General features: G+C 30.6%; 1 protein-coding gene across 1 annotated transcript; it reads left to right on the forward strand.

Annotated features, from left to right (window-relative positions):
• The first annotated feature begins 2,153 nt into the window (after positions 1-2,153).
• LOC143055206 (uncharacterized) lies at positions 2,154-18,776 on the forward strand. The gene is made up of 5 exons (XM_076228342.1): positions 2,154-2,173; positions 2,704-3,099; positions 3,657-3,826; positions 5,342-5,517; positions 18,377-18,776. The coding sequence occupies exons 2-5, from the start codon at positions 2,733-2,735 to the stop codon at positions 18,774-18,776; spliced, it is 1,113 nt and encodes a 370-aa protein (XP_076084457.1). The 5' UTR covers positions 2,154-2,173; positions 2,704-2,732.
• The last annotated feature ends 490 nt before the right edge of the window (positions 18,777-19,266 follow it).

Consider the following 19,266-nt stretch of genomic DNA (forward strand, 5'->3'; position numbering starts at 1 on the left):
GGGAAGTAAAAAGAAGGACTGTGATGCAAAAATAAGACTGCGCCACATCATTAAATTTCTAGATTATAAGGTATGCAGCTCAATTTATATTTTGTGTTATATGTGTGTTGACAAAAAATAAAAGTGAGTAAGTAAAAATTGGTTTCATCAGTCTAAAGATCTTGCCTTTTTAGGTAAGGTTTAATATTAGACTCCACAGTACTTCATAACATTTCTTTTCTGGTTAAATTATACATAATTTTGAATATGTTTTTATCTTTAGGAAATGAAAACACAAACAGAAAACACCTCATTAATCAACTTTTACAAAAGTTCTTTAATAATTATCCTTTATGTTAGTGATTGGAATATTTTTTTAACATTTAAAAAAATCTAAACTTTCTCACCCTCAACTACATAGTCACATATACATAAATAATGACTTATACAGACAGATTTGTTTTTCCATTTTTTTATATAATTTTTTTGACACAAATTGCAGGAGTTGGCCGGTTAAAAAAACAAGTCTTACATGTATATGTTTGATAGCCTTTAAACTTATTTTAAGAAGGAAAGAAAATCATGGTAATTTATTGAAGTAATTTTAGAAACCTTGACTTTTTTGTAATTCTAGCATTGATTGTTTTGTCTTTGTTTTTCTCCTCTTTGTTTTTTTCACCTATATGTTTTTTACATCTTACATATAGATCATTTAAACTATTATGTGATGATTAGATCAAAACTTTTTCACCTTTTTCCATTCTACTAGATTAAATTAAAATTCCTATCTTGTGTATGTACATATTTTAAAAATTTATATTAACAGCTCGTTCAAAGTCACATTTTCTTATGTTGCAGATAAATGTTGATGCAAGCAGACATGAAAAAGACATTACAAGTAGTGCGCTTAAGAGTGCCATGAAGAACAATAAAAAGATAGTATCTGAACATCATTACTACATCATGTTTCCATATCATAATGAGCATAGCAACCATTTCATGGGAGAAGTTTGTATTTTAATCATATATTCCATATACCTGTAGTCAGTCAGTCACTATTATGCGTTCAGAGTTTTCGAATGAGCATGCATTTCATAGGCAGTCATTTATTTTGATATTAATTTTTTTTTCAATACAAATGTCAAAATATATAACTTATCTGCAGTTGAAGTTGAAGGAGACAACCCTGATGTTTCAGAAATATGATTTACAAACTTAAGTTTGCTTTTACAATTGATAATGAACCACTACATGAAATGACACATTGAAATTGACCTTACTTTTCCACCTACTGTAAGTACTGGTATAAGAATTTTGTTTTGGTATATTTGGTATATGAAAATAAACAGTGCCAATTTTAATACCTATGCAGAAATGCATGTGGTTACCTTGTTGCCTCAACGAAATTATAGAAAGAGTTAGGTTATACTAAAAGATTTACCAGTGGTAAGAAGAAATGTCACCACTTAAAAGATTAAAAGACTTCTAAACTGAAAACTAACTGACGATAATTTATTTTTTTATTGTATACTACAATTTAAAGATAATTTTTAGCTCTTAATTATTAGAAATTTATATTTCTAGGCAGCAAATTTGATTCAGCCAATTGATAAAGAATTGTCAGGCTACATTGAAGAGATGGTGATGCATCACAATATAACTAGTCCTACAGTGATGCAATTACTCTTAGAAATTTATCTGACACAAACTTTATTCAAAGACAAGAACATTCCATCAAAATTGAATAAAAAGTTCTGGCCCTCCCGTAGAGATATAAAAAATCACATTGGCAGTTGATGATGAAGATAAGAAACTCCAATATTGATCAGGTATGATATATAAACATGTGTATAATAGCAAAGAAGGTTAATACTTATAGACTACATTAGTACAACTCACCAGTAGAAGCTGTGTCAAGAATCATATTTTTGGGGGGTTACCCTTGTCAGTCTTCACGTCTATTAATTTCTCTGTTAGCCTTAAAATTAGTTCAAGTTATTACTTAAGGTTGCCTCACCCAAATTGTATAAAACTTGTATAACACTAAAACCAAGATCAAGTAAATTGGGGTTGTGTCACTTTTACTGTTCATGTGGTAACTCACTATTTGGTAATTCTTTTTTTTTTATGTTAAAGGCAGCGGTTTAACAGCTTGTTGCAAAGTGGAGAAAGGAAGTAGAGGAAGCAACTATTGGTATATTTTCATTACTGCATGAATAATATTTTTTTTACAATTCATATATGATTTACCTATTAGGAATTCTAAAGCAACATCGTTTGTAACATATCATTTTGATTGGATAATATCACCAATTCTAATGCAATTAGTTTGTAACAATAACTTTCATTGGACGTTGACAAATATTTTGAGGGGTTAGATTCCATGTTCTACCAGTCCGTAACTTCAAGAAAGCCACCATTTTGAAATCTGATTTTTTTGGGATATGTTTACCAAAAAATAAAAAGATAGTCATATTTTTATCCTCAAAATCATCTTTTTTAACTATATTGAAATGATTTTGAAGTGTCCAAAAAGTAAATATACGTTTAGTATTCATGTTTAACATCCAGAGTATACATACGTTTTACGAAGGCCAAGCTTAAAGTACAATATAGTTATCTTCTAATTTTCATGGCAATCACAATTGTTTTCAACTTTAGTTACATTTGTTAAATTTTCATTGGGTACAATAAAAACTGTAATGGAAATTAACTGAATTTTAGAATTGAAGTGTGCAGATGATTTAGAAGAGATGGGAGAAGTCGATTTTATCATTGGAGACAATTATAACCAAGCAAATGCTGATCATAGTGACAACTTTTTGTATGTGCACCAGACAGAATCCCAAAAACGACTACTAGAACTATATGGAAATGAAATATGCTTAGAGGATGCCACATATCGCACAACTCGATATGCCCTTCCATTATATTTTATTTGTGTGCCAACAAATGTCAACTATATAACCGTTGCTTCATTTATTCCTGAAAAAGAAAGTACAGTATCTTTAATTGAAGCTTTAAACATCTTAAAATCATGGAATCCAAAGTGGAAGCCAGAATTTTTCATGTGTGATTACGCAGAGGAGAAAATAAATGCACTTGAGACAGTATTTTCTGGTAAGTTATGGGGATTTCAATATCATTAAGATACAATTTGCCAACAATTATAAAGAAGTTGTAATTAAGCATGAATTTTTATTTGAATATTGAATTCAATAAATTTCTATAAATAAACTCATCATAGATACGAGGACTGAAATTTTATATATAAGCCAGACGCGAAGTTTGTTTCTATTACAGATGACATCAGCCAAAGATAAAATTTTAAACGAGATCAAAGAATTTTAGTTGGTGTCAAAATGATTTTTATTAACTGAACCATCAATTGATCCATATACAATATATGTACATTGTCGGAACATAGAAAATTTATTTGTACGAGCTTTAGAAACAGGCTGAAAAGCAAGGCTATAATTGTTATTTGATATTGAATTAGTCGTAATATAACTTAATATTTTAAGAACATTGGTGTTTTTTAACGTTAAACATTTTGTCAAACTATTTACAACAGAACTACAATGACATTAGCTTAATATATTATTATGTTTTGACAATGAATGTAACATTTTCTTGAATAACACAATTAGTATCTGTTTTCATTCAATACATTCCAGACTCTTTTGTTTATCTTTGTGACTTCCACAGGGAACAGGCCTGGGAAAGATGGGTTGGTGCAACCAACAATGGTGTTCTTGCTCAAAAGCATGATGTGTTGAAGCTTTTGATACCATTGGCCAATGCTAAAACAGTTAAGGATTTTGAAGTAGCAAGAAATGATTTGCAGGTATTTGCTTCACTTTTATTAAAGTAAATGTTGAGATTGATAACTTTTGACTTTTGTTCTGTTTTCTCCAATTATATTTATTTTTTCACAACACTTAATTATCTTCTTATACTAGATTTCAGGATTTACTTTATCGGTAGTTCACTGTTAAATATACTTTGATATCATTTCCTTTTACTTGTTGTATTAGTCAGTTATATCCTCTGACATGTTTTCAAAGTCATCACTCAACATGTACCTGTTAAGCCCAATAATTTGGGACGGGGTAACGTAAGTGAGTAGAATTTAAAACTTTCACTTGTTTTCTTTGCAGATTAGTAAGACTTGGAACGAAAATCAAAAATTTCAGAACTGGTTCAGTAAACAGTGGCTAAACAAGCATGAGGTATTTAAGTTGTTTTAAAATTATAATATAATTTATATGCCCTTTTATTTAATGTATGATTTTCACTTAAGGCCCATTCATTAAGCCTCTGTACAACAACATTAAGGTCAATACAGAAATAATCACGTAATAATATACAAACATGCAATGCATCTTATATGGATTTTAATTTTGAAGTCAAATATTTCAATATTAATGTATAGCTACTGTGTTATTATACAAAAGAAAAAGATGTATGGTTGATTTGTAGACCTTAAAAAAAGGCATTTGATTCAGTGTTGAGGTTAGGTCTTTTGTACAACATAAAAAAAAAGAATGTATTGGTGTAAAATTTTATAATTTGATAAAAAAAAATATGCATAAGAATACTAAAGCTTCAGTAAAATCAAAGGAGAATATATCTGAATATCTCTCTATTTATAGAGGAGTGAAACATGGGGATAATATAAGTCCACAATTATTTAATGTTTACATAAATGATCTACCAAAAATATTTGATGAAAGTTGTAAACCAGTGACTCTGCAAAGTATGTCAATGAACTGTCTTATGTAACTGTAGTTGACATTTTGCTATTATCTGAAACTCCTTAAGGTTAACAGAAGTCTATAAATAAACTAAATTCTTATTGTAATAAGTGGCAGCTCACAATAAATGCACAAAAAACTAAAACAATGGTCTTTCAACAGAAAAATATTTTACATAATGAATATGATTTTTACTTAAATGGTGACAAACTAGAAAAGGTTTTAAAATTTAAACAGTACAACATAAGAACAAACTAAATAAATCAGTTGAAAAAGGCTCAAGTCATCAGATGGGCAAAAATATAAGTGGATGTGGCTCAGTACTGAATGACAAGTGCATCTGCACAACAAGAAGACACTAGGCAGAGATCTGAGAACTGACAGCTAGTTCAAAAGCCTCGAATAATAAATATAAAATTCATGCATCTTAGACAAAATTATCAATCCGTACACATCCAACATTCAATGGATGAAGTGTAAATATGTCAGTAACAGTCAGAAAAACATGATATTGTGCAATGCTAAGATACAGTTTAGCTAATCAAAATAACTCTACCATAATGAAACATACATCTAATGTAATTATACTCAAATGTGCTTTCCAGCGCTGGGTTCATGCATCAAGACAGAACAGATTCAATGTTAACATCAACAACAAGAATGGTATCGAACGCCAAATCAGAAGCTTGAAGTATGAATTCCTCATGTCCAGAAAAGCATCCTCTCTGAGCCATTTACTTCAAGTCATTGTAGAATCCTTTATTCCTGACACATACAAAAAGTAATTGGTGTTCAAATACCAAAAGTTTTTTAAACTCCTACCTGCATTGAGGTTCTGGGTATGTAAATATGTAAGACTCAGATCGACGTCCGGTCTCTAATCGACGTCCGTTCCTCAAATCGACGTCCAAATGAGACGTCATAATAAAATAATATTCCAAATCGACGGCCAATTTTTTGCCTATCTAATCGACGTCCATTTCTTGGCATTCTCTAATCGACGTCCGATTTTGAGCCTTTCTAATCAACGTCCGTTTTAGACACAGAATACAAAACTGAACTGAACAGCTCGTGTTTATCTTTTAAAACAAAAAAGCTAGTTATGTTTTTCTATCGAAAGGAAAAATATCTCCACAAATCCGTATTTTGAGGAAATATCCGAAATTTGAACCTCAATTTACTTAAAAAGTATCACATGAAGGTATATTTTTTATAAAATATTTTATTTAATCAGGTAAAAAATAGCCTACATGCAAATTTTCCTCAAAATTTCAATATGAGATCAAAACTGTATCGTATGCCATTAAAAAGAAATGTGTGTGTGTGTTTTTTTTTTTAATTTGTTACATACTACACTAAGTATGTAAACAGGTTGTAATATCAATTTTTTAATTTTAGAGATTGGTATGATTTCCAGAGCGACAACTATACACCAGAGTTCAAATAAAATGGATGTGAGCAAATTGAATTATAAACTATACGGCTTTCAACAATGATAAAAACCCATAACGCAAAGGGTATAAAAGGCCACAACATAAAAATGTAAACAATTAAATTAAGAAACTTAACGGTCTTTTTTATAATAAAAAAAATTCCGAAAAAAAAAAATATAACAGACATTTAAAACCATCGAAAACCAATGCACTGCAGGCCCATACATAATATGTTGGGGTTAAACATGTGCGTGAGCACTTAACCTAGAACAGTGGTGTAACCGCTTAAGATAAAAACATTATGCCAATGTCTTGCGTTCACGTGTGTAAAACTTTGTTGAAAAAAAACTTACAGAGTCCGAATTATTATACTCTCAAAACAATTGGCTGTGCTTCTTTATTTTGTTTATTTATGAAAACTGGATAAAGCTCCTAGATGTCGTTTGGTTTTCTTTGTCGTTGGGTTGCTTACTCATTTCATACACTTACATGCAGTCACATTGGACGTCGATTAGAGAATCAAAATATTGGACGTCGATTTAAGAATGTGACGTCAGATTTGGACGTCGATTTGAGGAACGGACATCGATTTGAGGAATGGACGTCGATTAGAGGCCGGACGTCGATCTGAGTCTAACAAATATATATACATTTAAGAAATATTGTACGAAATGTCATGGATCATTAATAAAACAGGGTTTAACTTGATTTTTACAGTTATTAAAATTTATGTTCAAATACATGTAGTATTTAATTCATTGTTTTGTTGTAGATATATTGGAACCTGTAGCATTATTCTTTTTAAATTACTACATAGTGCCTTGACAAAGCATTAAATATAAAAAAGAAGATGTGGTATGGTTGACAATGAGACAACTCTCCACAAGAGACCAAACTGACACAGACATTAACAACTATAGGTCACCGTACGGCCTTCAACAATGAGCAAAGCCCATACCGCATAGGCAGCTATAAAATGAATTAAGTTCATTTTCTCAGAAGATTTCCATTTAATAAAATCTTGGACTGTTAAACTTCATTTGCCTGAAAATCCTATATAGAATGTGATACTTTTTTAAAGGGCATATTTTAAGATTACTCATCTTAATTAATGTTCCACATTCATAGTAACGATTGTTATATTGGGATGGACTATCAAGTGTTAATTTCCATATGTATTTTATTAAGTAATAAACAAAGCAAAATGGAGCAGAATGCCAACATATTTTGTGTCAGTATTTCAGGTATCTCACCTTAAATGTTAACATCAATTCTCTGTAATAATCGACCAAATATGAAAAATTTTGGCCAGATTATTTTTTTTCGATTCCTTTTTTTTTAAGTTGAATTGGTCCAAACTAACAGCCAAATTAAAAAAAAAATCAATAAAAAAAATCTGTATAGTCTGGTTGCCATGGAAACAACGTGACATCATATGTATATATTAGTATAGCAAGGAGAAATGGCTAACATCTCATTTTATGGTAAAAATGAGATAAAAGATAACATTTTTTGTAATTTTCATTTGTATAAGAGACCATTTCAATCATTTAAATAACTGCTAACTGACACATTTTTCGAATAAAAACAGTTTTTTGATACATAAGGTGGTCCACTTAACACAAAAATCGGCATGATTTGTGCCGATTTTTGGCATTTTTTACACCTGATTTTACCGAAAACGCAGAAATCCTCACATAAAAAACTATAAAATATGAAATTATGGATGTTTTGTCAAAATGGTGCAAAACAATTCCTGGGTAAATGTTGCAGAAAGCTGCCAATAGAGGAATTCTAGTCATAGTAATTTACCCTGAAATTCCCCCTTTTTTTAGGCTCTATTTGTAAATAAATATGTCATATGAATATTTTCATGATAAAATAGTCCGTTCTTATGAAAAAAATATTTTTAGATGCGTTGAGGGTAATTATATCATATAACATATTCCAGCAATTGAATAATTCATGCTCAAACTAATCTGGATGTAATTTTGAAAAAACGAGTTATTTCCCTTTTTGAAAATCTTTGTTCAAGAGATAGAAATAAAACTATATTCCACACATAGTGACATACTAATTACAAATGTTGCATGTCCAATTTTAAATCAATTTTCGGACATAATTTGTGACATTTATGACACTGAAAAATTAAGAGCTATCTGCCCAGAAATTTTCAGATGAATTGGATAACCGCCTGTTGGGTTGCTGCCCCTGAATTGGCCTTTTTTAGGAAATTTTGCCGTTTTGGGTTATTATCTTGAATATTATTATAGATAGAGATAATCTGTAAACAGCAATAATGTTCAGCAAAGAGAGATCTACAAATAAATCAGGATGACTAAAATGGTCAGTTGACCCCTTAAGGAGTTATTGTCCTTTGTAGTCATTTTTTACCAATTTTTCGTAATTTTTTGTAATCTTATACAAAAATCTTCTCCTCCGAAACTACTGTGCTAAATTTAACTAATCTTAGCCACAATAATTATTAGGGTATCTAGTTTAAAAAATGTGTGCGATGACCCATTCAACCAACCAAGATGGCCACCATGGCTAAAAATAGAACATAGGGGTAAAATGTAGATTTTGGGTTATAACTCTGAAACTAAAGCATTTAAAGCAAATCTGACAAAATTAAAAATTTTCTGAAATTTTCAGATGAATTGGTTAACTAGTTGTTGGGTTATTGCTTCCCCCCCCCCGGGCCCAATTTGTAATTTTTAAAGAAATTTTGCCGTTTGTGGTTAGGCCAATTAAAATTAATTGATAGATTTTCATCCCCGCCCGCCCCTCTGAAAACTTCCCGCCCCGATTTTTTTTATTTTAGAAAAATATACGATTTCCGGATTTTGTTCATTTCCGTTACCGATAATCGTCGATATTTTTGTTTCATTTAAAACTTTCTGTTTCAAAATTCGGTTTTCGTGTTTCTTACTAAATGATTAAGTCGATATATTCTACTGATCTATGATGACAACATAATTTACCGAGAATAGAGATTGATTACGAGAAGGTCGTGAAATATTCGGGTTACGGGTAATACGCTGTGTTCAAGAACGCAAATCGCCGTATGTCAAAAATGTTTGTGAGTAAAACACCTTGAATTTTTCTTATTTATACAATGACTTTGTGTCAAAAAATTTGGACTGTGAATAAAACCCAAAAGCGTTAGAATCGCGGAACACATTGATACAAACATCATGACTGGAATAAAGAAATTGACACAAGCATGATTGAACTTGTTAGCTTGGTGGCCGTATATATTGAGTTCAGAAAGTCGACAAACATACGCATTTCTAATTTAATAATTTATAGCAAGCCCTTAGATTTAGATCTATCCATACCTTTCGTTTTTTGTAGACAAACAGCACACATCCTCTGTCCCAATACCCACAATAGAGTCGTCTAACAACTTTATGTTCCACATTGTAATTATATTTGCATATTAAGGACCAACCCTATTATTTCAACACTGTTTGAGTTTTCATTTTATTCTGTACTTATCATACTTGTGTTGCATACCAATACATTTGCATCATTTTATTAGAACAACAACAATTAAATTGCTCAGAACGCAAAATAAATTTGGTGTAAGTCATCCAACTGAAGAGAGCATTTCTCCACGTTTCTACTTTTTACTATAAAGTAGGTTTCTAAAGCGGCAATTACATGTAGAACAGTGGTTGCCAATCAGAGATATGTATTTACGAATTTGAAAAAGCGGCACCAGCATAATGGAGTATATGTGTCTCAATTGATACGTTGGTTTTGTTGAACGAGGAATTCTGCTTTCTCAAAAGTTGCTAAGACAGGTGTGACAGGGCTATGAATCAATCAAATTAAGGTCATCACTCGAGAAATTTTATTGTCGCCATCATGATATCTGATATTCTTCCTAAGTCATATTAACTTTCCATCATTACTGAACTGAACAAAGAAATAACACGACGACCGGTGCCGTATACTGTGCAGGAATTGCTAACCATTCCGGAGCACCTGATTTCATTTCCAGTTTTTAGTGGAGTTCGTGTTGTTTCTTATTTATTATTTGTAACTGTTGATTTAAATGTCTTTTGGTTTTATGAGTTTTTGTTTTATACTCCTTGGTTTTTATTGTTATTGTGTTATACACTATACCTTATGCATGTACATGTATTTACATGATACAAGCTTATTATTACAATTGCATATATGAATAACACGTGACAAGAAGGTTTCATATGAAATAAAATTAAAAAAATAAAATCCTCCCACCCGCCCCATTTTTTTCAAAAATTTGGATGAAAATCTACTAATTAATTTTAGTTGGCCTTATATTGAATACTATTATAGATAGAGATAAACTGTAAAAATCAATAATGTTCAGCAGAGTAAGATCTACAAATGAGTCAACATGACCAAAATGGTCAGTTGACCCCTTTAGGAGTTTTTGCCCTTTATATTCATTTTTTTTTTAACAATTTTCATTAATTTGGTAAAGAGGTAAGGCCAATTTCCCATCCATTCTTTTCATTCGATAAGATAGGTAAATCATGTTTTAAATAGCCAGATAGATTCTAATTATAGTACATTAAAATACATCACATTATCTATTTCCATACCTTGAACAGGTATTCCTACAAAAAACAAGGCCAAGACTATTGATTTTTTTATATTGATTTTATCTAATTTTTAACACTCTACATGCGCATAAGGTATCATACCACGTAACTTGTCAAGACGCCAAATAATATTGAACAAATTCAAATAGATGTTGATTTTTCTCATTTTGAATATATGTATATCTGTATTTGACCTGGTCTTTTAGGGTTTAATTGTCGATAAGATAAGATAAGATAAGATAATATATATTTTAACCAGAGAACATCTTATATCAGCCGGCCATAGAACACCTTGTGTTACTAACACATGTTATATGGCCTTTTAACAAATCGACCCTTCGTTGTAATACAGATGCAACAGCTTCTTGATGTTTTACCTAATGGCAATCACGATTTTTAGTGTAATTGATTTGTTCTGTGGTGTCGTATTTTCTGATGACTTAGGAACCGGTGTAGGGACGGTAGTAAGAATTAAGAAAGGTTATATACAGGCACGGGTTCTTCGTCAGTTGTTCTTTGCATATATGTTATCAATGTAAACACATGAATATAAAGTGGAAAGGGATTAATATAAGTTGAAAAACTTGTTTCCCAATCCACCATAAATAAATATGTTTAAACAACATGAATATAAATTAAGTCAAGAGTATGGACAGTCATAGGAATGCACGCAATAAGCGGTTTTTTTTTAATAAAATGATTTATACAATATAGTCAAAATGAACCAGAATGCCTCTAAATTAAACAAACATCCGAAAAAATATGATAGAAACAAGAAAATCTAAAATAACAACACAAAAATGCAAAATTTCTTAACGAGATTCGAACCCTAGTTTGAAATCAATCTTTCATTTGTAGTTATATGCTCTACTGATTGAGCCACCGCGGGACTTGACCATAATATTCTTAATAAGGAGCTATATCGATACAATTTAGAGATGTTACATTTTTTTTTCCATTAAAAAGTTATTTTTTTTTTTTTATTTTTGTGTTTTATGTTTGTTTTTATATAATAAGGACACACTAAACCAATTTCATGTTTGAGAGAAAATGTTGTATAAATTGTCACGAAAAACATAACTGTTTTTTTGGTTTGAAATGTTCTTCTTGGGGGATTCCCTGTTTTCCAACCTAAAAACACCCTAAATTCCGCATATTGAACTCTCATCCTTTTTGAGGGTTAAATTAAATATGTATCACACATATCATAATATATGTAAATCGAGATATTGATCAAAAAGCATTTTTATTTTTTGTTTTTATAGTAAATTTTACTCTGTTTGCCCTTTTTGAAATTGGCCCTCCTGTGAAAAAAAAATCCGGACAAATTGGCCCTACCTCTTTTTGTAAATTTTTACAAAATATTTTCCTCTGTAACTAAAGGGCCAAGTTTATTATAGATGGAGAAAATTGTAACTAGCAAGAATGTTCAGTAAAATAAGATCTACAAACACATCACCTTCACCAAAACACAATTTTGTCATGAATCCATCTGTGTCCTTTGTTTGTACACAAGGTGACCGACACAGGCTCTTAAGAGCCTCTAGTTCTTATTCTTGTTTATAAAATATATTGTTTAAGAATATTTTTACAACTGTATCATGTGTATGATACATATATTGATGTGGAACTAAATGGGTATTGACTCAAACCTGCCAGTAGCAAATTAGTATCTGCCTAAAGTACACTTCATCCCAAAATTACAGTTTTTCAACAAAGATGTAGTATTTTGTCCTCTAACCTTTACTTAAAATTGAATTGAAGAAAAAAAATTAACAAGTTATATGTTCAGTCTTGTTTCAAAAGAGTTTTTACTTAATTACTCAAAGTATACCCTGTAAAATAAATTGATTCTCAAAATCCCCAATTTTTAACATAAAACCCAAATTTTCCATAAACATAATGAACCTTGTAATGAACTCATTTTGTTTATCTCTGTATTAAAAGAAAATCATTTGAAGTATCCATACCAAAATTCTTTGATGTAAGTGCCTCTCTATTTCTAATTTTTATGTGCAAAAAAAAAAAATGTATGTCACTACCTCCCCCCCCCCCTCTTTTTTAAGGTTTTCTTGAAGGTTGTTTTTTTTTTGTCAACCATAGGTCAGTCATTTGAACAAACATATTCAACAAACACCAACATCAATATAACATGTAAGTTGGTTGATATGTTTGAAATTGTCTGGTATGATAGCAAACAAATTGGCCTACATGAACAGTTTACACCCCTAATATGACCCAATTAGAGTTATCCGCCATTGATTTAAAATATGTCTACTTTGAGATATTTTTTCATTAATGATTAGCTTAATACCTAATCTTTAAGTGTAGTGAGTCATGTTTTGGCTATATTTCTGCAAAAAAAATGTTTCAGGGACCAAATTTGGTCGAATTTTACTCTTTTTGCTTAAGATCCACAGTACCTAAAATAGCTATTAGCTCTGATATTTTATACTGTATTTTACCGAATATGATTTACTTTAATACATATATTTTTATAAAGCATATTCTGTTGTTCATTTAATGATAAACTATGTAAAGCTATCTGCCATAATAAATGAGCTGTTCATAATTGAAATTTTGTCATTTTGAGGTACATTTTTACTTGGTTGCTAAGGAAATTGATGTTCCTTAGCAACCGACAAGAAGGACTGGGATGATTAAGATTTTAAACTGATATTTATGAATAATACAACTAACTTTGATGTTAGAGGTAGTTTTTCTATCACATTATTTTTTTTTATGTGGCCAGCTGTTGGTTGATGCATACAGATCATAGTTAAGCATACAGAACATAGTTAAAAAAGCTACATGTTTTACAAAAAATGCATTGCCAACTTTACTTGATGTTATCCTGACAAACAAACCAAATTTTTGTCAAAATATATCTAATTTAAATTGTGGGCTCAGTGATTATCACAACATAATTTCGTTTCAGTTAAAAGGTTTTGTGCCTAAAATTAAAAAGGAATTTATAAATTACAGGAGTTTTAAAAGTTTTGACCAGGAAAAATTTGTACATGAACTAAATTGTGTAAATTTTGATAATTTGCTGTCAGTTGATGATGTCAATGAAGCGTATTCAAATTTTCAATCTGAATTTGTTAACATCATTGACAAGCATATACCAATAAAAAGGAGATCAATAGTAGCACCTGCACCCTTTATGAATAAAGATCTAAGAAGTGCAATCTACAAACAAGAGGCTCTCAAGAGTCTGAATCGCTCACCTGGTAAACAATGCCTTATTGAACATATTGAACCATGCCAGGCAAACATGTACAGCTAACAATTCTTCAATATTACAAATATATATGACTTACCGTTTATAAATAAAGAAAATGAGACCAAAACACAAACACTTAAAACTTAGCAATGGACTGTGAAAATGAGGTCAAGTTCAAATAAAACCTGCGTAACCGACATATAGATCATAAAATATTTCCATACACGAAATATAGTTGACCTAATGCATAAAGTATTAAAAAAATAGACCAAAACTAAAAAAGTTAACTTTGACCACTGAATTATGAAAATTAAATGATTTCATTAATAACAGTTAGGCATGGACCATTTAACTTGTAGGGGGACATGTTTTTTTTCTGGTCAGAATATTTTCTATTTTTTGGAAGTAGCACAACAAATTATTTTTTTTGCAAATTGTAAATTGAAAATTTCAGGACAGGTAGACCTTGACCTAATAAATATTTTAACTTCTAGTCTTATTTGCTCTAAATGCTGGAGTTTTTTTAGATATAAGCCAAAAACTGCATTTTACCCTGTGTTCTATTTTTAGCCATGACGGCCATGTTTTTAGACAAAATAGAAAATAAAACACAAACTTTATTTTATACACCCTACTGATCATTCAGTTGAAGTTTGGTTGAATTTGGTTGAGTAGCTTTAGAGGAGAAGATTTTTTAAAGTTAGCAAATATGATGAACAAATTGTGAAAAAATTGTCATAAAAGGACAATAACCCCTTAAGGGGTCAATTGACAATTTTGGTCATATTTAACTTATTTGTAGATCTTACTTTGCTGATCATTTTTGCTGTTTACAGTTTATCTTTATCTATAATGATATTCAAGATAATGACCAAAAACTGCAAAATTTCCTTAAAATTACCAATTAAATGGCAGCAACCCAACAATGGTTTGTTTGATTCGTCTGAAAATTTCTGGGCTGATAGATCTTGACCTAATGAACATTTTTACCCCATGTCAGATTTGCTCTAAATGCTTCCGTTTTTGAGATATAAGCCAAAAACTGCATTTGACCCCTATGTTCTATTTTAAGTAACGGCGGCCATGTTTTTTGACGGATCAAAAATCGAAGCACACACTTTGTGCAGGATAATCTAAGGAACTATCATGCTAAGTTTCATCCAAATCCATTCAGTAGTTTCAGAGGAGAAGATTTTTTAAAGTTAGCAAATATGATGAACAAATTGTGAAAAATTGTCATTAAAGGACATTTACCCCTTAAGGGGTCAATTGACAATTTTGGTCATATTAACCTATTTGTAGATCTTACTTTGCTGATCATTTTTGCTGTTTACAGTTTATCTTCATCTATAATAATATTCAAGATAATGACCAAAAACTGAAAAATTTCCTTAAAATTACCAATTAAGTGGCAGCAACCCAACAATGGTTTGTTTGATTCATCTGAAAATTTCTGGGCTGATAGATCTTGACCTAATGAACATTTTTACCCCATGTCAGATTTGCTCTAAATGCTTCCGTTTTTGAGATATAAGCCAAAAACTGCATTTGACCCCTATGTTCTATTTTAAGTAACGGCGGCCATGTTTTTTGACGGATCAAAAATCGAAGCACACACTTTGTGCAGGATAATCTAAGGAACAATCGTTTTAAGTTTCATTCAAATCCATTCAGTAGTTTCAGAGGAGAAGATGTTTGAAAAATTGTTAACGACGACGACGACGACGACGACGACGACGACGACGGACGCCAAGTGATGAGAAAAGCTCACATGGCCTTTTAGGCCAGGTGAGCTAAAAAAGAATGTACCATAACAGATTTCTTAAAAATAAAAGTTATGCCAACTGGGAGTTGTACAGAAAACAGAGAAATACTGTGACAAAAATAAAAAAGAGCTCAATTAAAACATATTTTTATGAAAGAACTGCTGGTGGTCCAAAGTCAACAACATTTTATTCCACTATTAAACCATTTCTATCAAATAAAAATATTAAATCAAACAATAACATAATTGTATATGAAAATGATAAAATTCTCAGTGATCCTAAAGAGGTATCAGAAATTTTCAATAATTTTTTCATAAATGTGGCTAAAGATATAGGAGATAAAAACATTAAAATAGACAGAAATCATCCAAGTATAATAAAAATTGAAGAAAATAAAAATGATTATAATGAGTTGAATTTTAAACCTGTAACAGAAGAGTTTGTGAGTAAACAAATAAATAGGTTAAATATAAGAAAAGCCACTGGATATGACAATATTTCACCAAAAATTATAAAATTGGCACAGCCAGTAATAGCAAATCCTATTAAAATTTTACTTAATAAATCAATTGAAAGCTCAATTTTTCCTGATAATCTTAAAGCTGCTCAGGTTTCCCCACTTTTTAAAAAGAATAACTCTCTTGATAAAGAAAATTATAGACCTGTAAGTGTGTTGCCATGTATTTCTAAAATTTATGAAAGAGCTATTCATGACCAACTAATGGAATTCTTAAATAAACATTTTCATCCTCTTCTTTCGGCATTTAGGTCAGGTTTTGGTTGCCAAACTGCACTTATTAAAATAATAGAAGACTGGAAAAAAGCTCTGGACGAGAACAAATTTATTGCTGCAATTTTGATGGATCTATCTAAAGCATTTGATTGTTTACCTCATGGTTTACTTTTACTTAAATTAGAAGCATACGGTCTGTCTAAAAATTCTCTAAAATTATTAAAATGTTATTTAGAAAACCGGAAACAACGAATTAAAATTGGAAGTTCTTACAGCGAATGGGATCGTATGTTTAAAGGCGTACCACAAGGGTCAATCTTTTCAATGTCTTCATAAATGACATATTTCATTTTGTACAAAAAAGCACCATTTATAATTATGCTGATGACAACATTGTATCATACAGTGATCATAATTTAGATAAAGTTGTTGAAAGTTTAGAAACTGATAGTTTAAATCTAATAAACTGGTTTTCTATAAATTTAATGAAGGCTAATCCTGACAAATTCCAGGCTATAGCCATTGGGAAAAAAACAAATAAACATAATTTGATATTTAATTTAAATGGAAATAAAATTTCTAGTGAAAAAAATGTTAAACTTCTTGGAATAACTATAGATTCGGACTTAAATTTTAACAATCATATTTCTGAAATATGTAAAAAGGCATCAAGACAATTAAATATTCTAAAACGTATGGGTAAATATTTAAACAGGCTAGGTAGGTTAACAGCATACTACTCATTCATACTTTCGAGCTTTAACTATTGTCCAGTAATTTGGCACTACTGTAGTGAAAAAAATTCTTTTAAAATGGAAAAAATTCAAGAAAGAGCTCTAAGACTCATTTATGAAGATTATGATATTCCTTACGAAAAATTGCTAGAAAAATCTAAATTACCATCTTTAAAAATAAGAAGAATAAAAACAATTGCAATAGAAACATTTAAAAGAATTCAACAAAAAAGTCCGAGCTACCTTCATGATTTGATTGATATAAAAATTAACAAGTATGATTTAAGATCACAGGAAACAGCAGTACTCCCAAGAGTTCGAACTACTAAATATGGCTTAAGATCGTTTCGCTATAATGCTGCACAAATCTGGAATGAGCTACCGAACCATTGTCGAGTGGAAACATCTTTCGACCAATTCAAAAAATTGGTACAAACATGGGATCCAAGTAACAGCTCATGCCAGTGCAGTGCATGCATATAGTGTTTATGCCTGTTTTATTTTACTTTTATTTTCTGTGTGACTATTTGATTTGTGCAATCTTATTATTAACTTGTGCTATGTTTTAAGTGTACTATATGCTTTTAACTTATATATGTCATTATGGTATCTTACTATGCATTATATGTTTAAAATTGTGTTGTTTTCATGACTTTTGTATGTGTGTATTGTATTGTGTGTGTGTGTATTGTATTTTGTTATTAAGTCGATTTGAAAAGCTCACTAGAGCTTGTGTTATGTAGTTTATTGAATATCGACTCTAAATAAAACTTTGAATGAATTAGAGAATTGATGTTAAAGCTTCAGAACAAGCGAGGTCATATGCACCAGATATCCCTGCATTCCTAGTCAACAGGCCACCAGACATGGTAAGGCACTGTTTTAAGAGGTGGGAAGAGGCACAATATATTTAGGCTAGTGACATTGACACTGTGTGCGATCAAACTGGTACTTTTATAGTTAAAAGTCAAGGTACTAAAGATTCAACACTTAATTATCTTGTTAAATTTTAAGGTGAGGAATTGGGACTTCCAGCTTCTGATTGTGAAGACTGGAAAAAAAATCATTTGGTATGTAAACATTTCATGGCTGTGTTCACACATATGAAGGGTTGGATATGGGAAAAACTACCTGAAACATACAAAAATAGCCCTTTTCTGAACATTCCTTTTGGTAATAACTTTAATTCATGTGCAGCAGTATCCGTTGAGGTGCAAAATTATGGTGATGACATTGATGCTGAAAATAATGAATATATAACTGAACTGCCATTACCATCTACAACAAGAATAAAGAAAACAAGACAGGAGTTTTGTAGCCTTTGCACAGAGATGAAAGATCTGTCTTACAAAACCAAAGACATTGCTATTTTGACGAGTGTAGTGGAAGATGCCAATTCAATTTTGATTAAACCTAAATTAAACATTGCACAAACAAAAGAATTTATATTGGGGGAAGGAGGGATGACAAAGACAAATAAAACAAATAAAGTGAAAAAGAAAAAGGTGAAAGTGAATGAGTGGATAAGTATGAATAAAGGAGTTGGTTAAACTTGACGGATGAGTGGGTTAAAATTATGTACAATTATTGTTTAGTGGGATTGAAGTTGAGTATGCAGAAAACAGTGGTAATGACCCATGATTTAGGGGTTAAAGTCTGGATGGACAAAGGCTTGAGCGAGAAGTTAAGAGCTCAATGTGTTTTGATCAATGACTGAAGATATGTATTAAATTTCTTTAAAAGATCGATATCTTCTTTATTCACAGCAAGATATTTTTGCACCATTACATTTTATTGTTATTGTTCTAGAAGTGTAAATGAAGATTTTCTATTATGTATGAGCAAATGTCTGCCAATGAAGTTAACTGGTACACTTAATTTATTTGTTGGTGTTTTTCTTCATATAAATGACAATAGTAACATTATATTATCACATACAAAATATCTGAAAGCTTTTGTTGTTCAGGAAACAGATTGTGATTGATGCTGCAACTATCCTGAAACAATTACATATATTGATATTGGGCTTTAAAACACAAA

This window comes from Mytilus galloprovincialis, chromosome 12 (assembly GCF_965363235.1).
Source record: "Mytilus galloprovincialis chromosome 12, xbMytGall1.hap1.1, whole genome shotgun sequence".
Taxonomy (NCBI): Eukaryota; Metazoa; Mollusca; class Bivalvia; order Mytilida; family Mytilidae; genus Mytilus; species Mytilus galloprovincialis.

Bases quoted from the DNA above. Each gene is read 5' to 3' on its own strand.
- LOC143055206 (XM_076228342.1), top strand. From the start codon at position 2,733: ATGGGAGAAGTCGATTTTATCATTGGAGACAATTATAACCAAGCAAAT. The intron at 3,100-3,656 runs GTAAGTTATGGG...AATACATTCCAG, and splicing joins ACTTGAGACAGTATTTTCTG to ACTCTTTTGTTTATCTTTGT. The intron at 3,827-5,341 runs GTATTTGCTTCA...TGTGCTTTCCAG, and splicing joins TAGCAAGAAATGATTTGCAG to CGCTGGGTTCATGCATCAAG.